At 33.0% G+C, this 8,547-nt stretch overlaps 1 protein-coding gene across 1 annotated transcript; it reads right to left on the reverse strand.

Moving 5' to 3' along the window:
- Nucleotides 1–483: 483 nt before the first annotated feature.
- On the reverse strand, nucleotides 484–2,094 carry LOC112018412 (transcription factor RSL3-like). The gene is given in 6 exon segments (XM_024054299.2): nucleotides 484–789; nucleotides 905–970; nucleotides 1,056–1,121; nucleotides 1,222–1,485; nucleotides 1,589–1,671; nucleotides 1,674–2,094. Coding segments are annotated over 6 exon segments (993 nt in total). The 5' UTR covers nucleotides 2,089–2,094; the 3' UTR covers nucleotides 484–690.
- Between the last annotated feature and the right edge of the window lie 6,453 nt (nucleotides 2,095–8,547).

Genomic DNA, 8,547 nt, shown 5'->3' on the forward strand with positions numbered 1-8,547 from the left:
TAGGATTTCAGTTCTATCTCATCAAAGTTTAGCTCTACTTTTAAAAGTTCCATTTTTAGCAAATTTGATCTTGTTGTCATCAGATAAGTTTTAGTGTTTTACTACTTAAAGAAGGTTTAATATCTAAGCGACAGTCAAAAGTAGTGCTCAACGTATCAATCTCTCATTGGGGTCCCTGAATTTATTCCTATTGATTTGGATTCTTATGATTGGTCACACAATTCTTTATTGTCAGAACAAAATCACTTGACACTTCTCTAGGTTACTTTCTGGAAACATAGTTCCCCCTGATTTTCAACTCTTTGTATTCGACTTTCAATGGAGAATGGTTATCGAAAAATTCTGTTCGCTCTTAAAGCATATCAAGCAGGACATTTCATGACTGACAGAACTAGTTCTTGCAATTTATTGTTGCCTTGTTGGTATGTACTGGGATGTTTACATAAAGGGCCAGCAACTTGAATCACTGGCTAGTAGGAAGAGTTTTTGCAATGGAGCTAAAAATTGTGCTCATAAGAAGAATTTCTGTGTAAGTGAAAGAAATTGAGGGATTAGTCATAACAAGTTCCCTATGGAACTGTGATAATAGGACTTGAAATTTTCCTATACAAATTAGCCCATTTGAAGTTGCCATGGCATCTTGATGTATTTGCATCATACTATATGGACTGCTATGTCGTCCTTTATCTTCTATGATTTTCTCAGCGAGGTGTTTTTCAGATCAAGTCCAATGTCCAATCCATTGTAAGCGATGGGAGCATACATCCATAGTTCATCAGAGCTTAAAAGCTACAACATTCCAAACAAGACAACCAAAAAAAGATTAGAAACATATTAATACAAAAGTAGCACTACTGTTTTAACCTCATCTTTCCTTACGTACACTAACAAGGATTCCCTTTACCTTAATCTGGTGCTGTAAAAACTTCACATATTGGACAGCTTCCTCAAGCATTGTGCTAATATCAACCTGTAATACCAAAGAGCTATTTGTCAGAATTTCATTTACAACTCCAGACTTTCAGAACAATTTCTAGATAGAGAAAAGTGCTCACCTTTGTTCCATTAGGGACAAGGTTCTGCAGGACTCTCAACCTTTCATTTATTTTCTCTCTTCTTTTCTGCAACATACAAAGGTAGGACCAATTATTCAATGTCACATTCATGGGCAGGAAAATTTCAATAAAATTGGTCAACGTGCAAGCATTTGAGGGAACTTACCCTTGCATAGACGCTCTGGGGATCAGTGGCTGAACCCCTCCAGGCTATTGTTTTACCATTCAAGTTTAGAGTTACATCCCCTTTTGTGGTCAAACTTGAGGTCACTCCTACATTCAGCTCCTGAGAAGAATTGGACTCATCCTCCGAGGAGCAGCTACTTGAACTTTGCCCAGTAAGGCCAGGATTACCGTCTTCTTCGTTGTTGTCAATCATAGCAAGCTTACGATTCTTCTTTGATTGTTGAATTTGTATGCTCTTTCGGGCCTGCATTATTAAATTAGGATTTCATCAGGAATAGGAGAAAACTCGTTTTATCTTGCATAATAGTAACACTTCGCTAAGGAGTTTGTAATAATAGGATACTCACATCTTCTAAACTCCGAGCTCTTTTCTTAGAGTTCTCAGATGGGTTGTTACATTTGTCTTCTGAGATTGAATCAGGCATTGATATCTTAGATCCCCTTCTAAGTATCCAGCAGACTCTTCTGGAATTTCGTCACTCATTTCTTGGTTTAAGCAGTCATTTCCTTCAATGAGAAATGAGCTGCTGTTTTTCATGTCAGCCATACAAATATCAATGGACATGGAGCTATTCTTGGATGCTAAAATTGGATGAGAATCACTCATGTAGTAACCTTTTTGGCTCAAAATACCGCCACCAAAGTTTGAAGAAATAGAATTAGCCATATCTGAATAATAGTATGAAAATTCAGTAAGTCCTGCCATGTTCATAGATGAATCATGGCAAGGCCAAAATGCAGATGGCAAGTTATTGAGCACTTGAGCTATAAAATGAGCCTCCTCAGGAGTATACATTCCACTAAGAGAGCTCCATTGTCCTTCAGAAATGGCTCCCAAATGCTCCATATTTTGTGTGGAAGCTTATTAGAAAAAAATGGTCTTTTTTTTTTTTTTTTTTTGAAGTGTTTGAATGTTAGCACAAGCTCAATAATGGTATAGAAGGGCATGAAGATTGAACTATTTATACCAAAAGAGTATTAACAAAGGGTTGACATTTTGATACTGAACATATAATTGCCAATATATTATTAGAAGAAAAATGTCCAAATACATTATAAGAAATATGCACAAGTCCATGATAGGGCCAATGACAACTAAAGCAGATTAGAATAATGCTGATTTCAAAATATGGCCTTTGGTGCCTTTCTTACTCCACCTTAAAGCTTAAACTAAAAAGAAAAAGAATTATAAAAAGAATATTTAAGAGTCAAAAGAATATTATTGAAATAATTAAGTAGAAGAATAATTCTAAAGACACCCAATTTTACAACTTGTAGATTTGTGTGACTATGAATGATGGACACTTTCTGCTCATATGAATCCATCACTTTTTTTTAACCACTCATTATCGCACGAGTCAATAAGTTGTGAAATTGAGTGTGGGAATGGTTGTGTTCGTAGTACATAGAATGGTTGGTATAAGAAATAAAAAATAAAAAAAAAATAGTTATTAAAAAGGTTCATAATGAGAGCCGGATATGGTGAGGTGGGGAGAAGAAGAGTCTCACCTGGTGATGGAGAGAACGTGGGATGTTTTGAAAATGGTAAACATATAAAGTATGAAACAGAATGATAATGACATGCTTATGATTATAATGCCTCAAACTTGAATCATGTTGGTGTTTTAAACCAGTTTAATGTCACTCATGACTTTAATTCCAAAATTTTCACTATGTCATATAGGTATATAACCCAAAAAAAAAAAAAAAAATCACCGACTCTTTGATTAAGGGTCTGTTTGGAATCCGCTTATTTTGTTATAATTGAAAACTTTTTGCTTTAAGTACTGTAGATAAAAGTAAATGTTAGTTGAAATAGTACAGTGGAACCTATGAATAGTACCAAAAAGTGTAGTGAGACTCATGAATAGTAGCAAAAATAAGTTGAATAGTAAAATAAGTTGGCAAAAAATAAGCTAGCCAAACAAACCCTGTCTGTTTGGGATCTGTTTATTTTGCTAAAACTAAAATTTTTTTACTGAAAGTACTATAGATAAAGGTAAATGTTAGCTGAAATAGTACAGTGAGATCCATGAATAGTACCAAAAGTGCAATAGAGTTCATGAATAGTAGCAAAAATAAGTTGAATAGTAAAATAAACTGACTTTTTAATTTAGAGCCAAACACACACTAAAGCATAGGGATTAGAAAAAGAAGAAAATTACTATGTTACTAACATAAATCAAGAATGATGTTTATAATACATACTTCAATCGTTTTCTAATGTTTTCCACTGATCAGGCCTGCCCCATATGACAATTGAACCATTTTGTTTTTATTCTGTGGTCCAGGAATTCACCCAAATGAGGAGAAAGAATAAGGTGGAGATCTTTCTTTTTCTTTTTTTTTCTTTTTTTTTTTTTGAGAAAATGTCTGTGTAGACTATATTGTACTTCCGTTTGGATACAACTGAAAACTGAAAACTGAAAACTAAAAACACTGTAGCAAAATAATATTTAAATGTGTGAATAGTGCCGTGGGACCAGGAGCGGAGGCAAGGGAGGGCGAGAGGGGGTCAAGTGCCCCCCCGACCTCCAAAAAAAAAATCTGGAGTAGCAACCTAAATATTACGTTATCAAATATTTTCACCTTGACATAAATGTTCCAAACAAAACAAAACTCATACTGTTTTGGAACACTATTTTGTCTTTTTCCAAACAAAACAAAGTTTTGTGGGTCCTACTTAAAACCCATACTGTTTTTCCTTGCCACTTGTTCTCAAGCACTGGAAATTCTTTTTCCTGGAATGCTTTTCTTAGGGCAATGTGTACCACAAATAAGGTATTCCCATGTCCTCATAATAAAAAAAATATATTTAGGTTATTGTATATCAAAATAAAACCTTAGCGTTCCTTAATCTTTTTCTTTTCTACTTTAACTTTTTTATAATTTCAATTTTGAAACACTTTATTTTTACTATAGAACCAATTTTAACTACTTACTACTTAAAGATTAGAGTAAAAAATACTGAATTTTGCATAAATAAAAATACAACTTTATAATTCCTTTATATTGATTTATTTTCTCAATTTATTTTAAGGAATCAAATTACATGTTTAAATTCTATATATTTAGAATAATCTCTTAATATGATTGTTATTAACTATGATTTTTTTATTTTTTTATTTTAATAATATGAAATATATACTTATAAGCAATTGAGATTATGGAGAAGCCAAATTATAATAATGATTTAGATTCAAATTCTAAACAAACTCATATCGAGGTGTATTTTACTAATCTTCCAATTGAACAAATTAAATTATGTATGAAAAAATAAATTAGAGTTTGTATTATATTAGATTTTGTACGACAATTGCATTAATAGTATATAATTCTATATCTATTTTGTTATGAACATCAATTAATAATATTTAGATTAATTTTACTTTCAATCTTGTCTTTTAATTTTGCCCCCCCCTAAACTGAAATCCTGGCTCCGCCACTGCATGAGACCTATTTTTAATGAAAAAGTTGATAAAAATTGAGAATTGTGAGACCTGTGAACAGTGCTCGGTGCACTGTTTACTGGCTGAAAGTCAAATAATGCAGCTACTGTTCATTGAACAGTAGCCGCACTACACCTGAAACTCTTGAAAACAAAAAAAAAAAACAAAAAAACAGAAAATGCAAAACTGACCAAACGCAAAACGCAAACGCCACACCCAAACGCACACTTAATAAAAAGAGCACGTGACTCGGCATTTATTGTCAAAATTGTATAAATTAGAGTATACTGGGGAGAAACTATCTTCTGGTTCACGCGTGGTTTATTTGAATTCTTGTGGGTTGAATTCTTGTGGGGCAACTGTCAATCCTTAGATCTAAGGGCTACCTCTCATTTATGTCTACGCCAGTACGGATCCAACAGTTGGGATGTCATGAGTTTTGGGTTGACCCTAGAAAATGGTCGGTGATATATATAATGGAAAAATTGAAATGTATGGAAAAAGTTCTTTCTAATTTTTTTAAAAAAATACTAAATATTTTAACACACACACGAAAAAAAAGAGAAGACTAAATTAAAGAAAATAAATGTGTAAAGACAAAGTATATATAAAGTTAAAATGGTTCATGATATTATTAGAGAAAAAAAAATGTCAAAGATAAATATCTAAAGTCAATCGATTAATATATTTAATAGGGTCTGGTTAATGTTCTTAAGGTATATATTAATAATTTATTTTGAGAAAATTTTTATGAGAATTGAAAAAGTCGTCAAAACAGTAAATTGCTTTTTCGCTTTTCTATAAAAAGTTTACTAATGTATGCCCTAAAGGCACACATTAGTAAAACCTTATTTAATATTATCAAAAAATTAGAGAACCAAATCAATAAAAAAAAATGGTGATGTGGTTGATGATTCAGTCCATTTTAGTCTATTTTGGTTCACTTCAATCCATTCAGTTCACTTCGATCCATTTCAGTCTACTTCGGTCCATTCATCAATTTCAGTCCAATTCGGTTTACTTTGGTCCAATTTTAGTCCACCTTGGTCTATTCAATCTACAACAGTCTATTCGGTCCACTTCGGTCTATTTTGATCCATTAGGTTCATTTCAGTCCATTCGACCCATTTTAGTTTACTACAGTCCATTTTGATGCACTTACTTAAGAATGGAAAAAATAAACGTTTAAGTTAAGAGTACCTATTGTGAAAGACCGTAGGGATGCTCTCAAAAAAGAGATTCGGGTGCTTTAAGGCACATCTCTTTTTGGATAAGTGGTGTGGAGTCGCCACTTATTTTTTGTACAAAAGAAAAAAGAAAAAAGAAATATAATTACATTTTCAAAAAACTTCGAATGTCATTGATTAAAAAAAAAAAAAAAAGAGAGTACAATTTGGTGGATTAACCTTACGGCCAAAGTCCTAGTTACAATCTATGCAAAAGTTACAAAGCTTTGGTCCTATTTACATTCTACCAAAATTAAAGACAAAACACTAGTCTACCTATCCAAAATCCTAAGTTGAAGGGCTAAGTTATGGAATAGGAAGGTGTTAGGCACCTATTTCACCCAGATAGAATCTAGTCTTCCATACTCTAATGACCATTATATACCCTTTTTGTACGATGTTAAATGATATATTATAACACACATGACAAACACTTGACAAAGTTAATTTAAATAAATTTGTCTTCTGAACATGTCCTCTTTTTAAAGAAAAATCAGTTCTGTCTTGGAAATTAAATAAAATAAGATTTGGTTTGTAAAAATCAGATCTATTTTTGTAAAGTAAATAATAATAATAATAAAAAACTTTTAAAAGAGAATTCACAATCATGAGACAAACTTACTATGCATGCATCACATATTAAAAGGAAAGACTTTAACCTAACTCTTAATTTCTTCTTTGAAATTTCAAAATCTGTAATTTTATAAAAAAGAAAACATTTTCAAAAAAATTCAGATATGTATTTAATAAAAATACAGATAAGTTTTGAAAGCTCGGATTTGTGATAAAACCTAAGAGCTTGTTTAGACCCCAAATTAAAATTATGGCTTAATTGCTTTTACTCTAACTTTAACAAAGTGTGGAACAAGAGTAAATGAAGCGTAAAAAATCGAAACTACTCTAATGCATAAACATGAACAACAAACAATAAATGTAAAGTACAAGAGTAAGGGAAGAGATATGCAAACACAAGATAACACCAATACAAGTTATCGAAGAGGAAATCGAAAAACTCAGCAAAAAACCTCTCCGCGACCCTTCAAGTCGAAATCGATCCACTAGAGAATAAAGTTGGAGTACACAAATAACAAAAAACCCTCCAAGCCTAATCTACCCAATGTACTTGAGCCCTCCAAACTCCTGCTACCAACAAACTTCTTGGAGTCATGTCTCCTCTAGCTTTCTGGACCTCGTAATATGCCCAATTGCATCTACCAAGCCTTACCGACTTCTTTTGGCAAATCCTCAAAACTTCCCAAACTCCAAAACACTCTCAACACTCTAAATAAGTGTGAGTTGTGTTTGGATACAAATCTCCTCTCAAGGTATGCTAATGGGAGAGGGAAGGAGAAGAGGCTACAATGATTTCTCACTAAGGATGAGTAGCTCTCTCTCTAAAGGTGTGTTGTGTTGTAGAAAACCTATCTAGGGTTTTTTTCTCTAAATAACCTTTTTACTTTTGTGGGTAATAATGGTATAAATAATATGAGTGAAGGGTAAGAAAGTCACACTTAAAATTTTCTAAGCAAAATGCTTCGCGGGTATCTCGCGAGATGGCCTGTCTCGTGAAGTACTCGCGAAATGCAGCCTGACACTTGACTCTTCAACTTCCAACATGTTCTTCTCACATGCTCTTTTCGCGGGTTACTCTTCTTATGAACTTCTTGCGAGCTAGTTGTGAAACTGTACTGATTCTTCATTTCATGCTCGATTCTTCACCAACTTAATACTAAACCAAATACAATAAAATCCCACAAAATACAAGGAAATAATTTAATGCACTTACAATACTTTTTGTCATGGAATAAAGCCAACATAAAATATAGTTGTAAATCACAACTTTTTGTCATGCATTTACTGACTTCTTTTGGTAAATCTCCAAAACTTTCCAATCTCTAAAACACTCTCAACACTCTGAATAGGTGTGGGTTGTGTTTAGGTACAAATCTCCTTTCAAGGTATGCCAATGGGAGAGGGAAAGAGAAGAGGCTACAATGATTTCTCACTAAGGATGAGTAGCTCTCTCTCTAAAGGTTGGTGTGTTGTGTTGTAGAAAACTCATCTAGGGTTTTTCTCTCTAAATAACCTTTATACTTTTGTGGGTAATTAGGGTATATATAGTATGGGTAAAGGGTAAGAAAGTCACACTTAAAATCCTTTAGGCAAAATGTTTCGCGGGTACCTCGTAAGATGGCCTATCTCGCGAAGTACTCGCGAAATGCAGCCTGACACTTGACTCTTCAGCTTCCTGCATGTGCTTCTCACATGCCCTTTTCGCGAGTTACTCTTTTTGTGAACTTCTTACGAGCTAATTGCAAAACTGCACTGATTCTTCATTTCATGATCGATTCTTCACCAACTTAATACTAAACCCAATACAATAAAATCCCACAAAATACAAGGAAATAATTTAATGCAAGAACACTTTTTGTCACGGAATAAAGCCAACATAAAACATAGTTGTAAATCACAACTTTACAAGTTTTATGACCAGAAAAATACAAATCTATATTTAAGGAAAATACATATCAGTTTTGTGTTTGAAAAAATTCAGATCTGTATCTAAGGAAGATACAAATCTGTTTTGTGTTGAAAAAATAATTTAGATCTATATCTAAGGAAGATACAGAT

This window comes from Quercus suber, unplaced genomic scaffold (genome assembly GCF_002906115.3).
Source record: "Quercus suber isolate HL8 unplaced genomic scaffold, Cork oak 2.0 scaffold_257, whole genome shotgun sequence".
NCBI lineage: Eukaryota > Viridiplantae > Streptophyta > Magnoliopsida > Fagales > Fagaceae > Quercus > Quercus suber.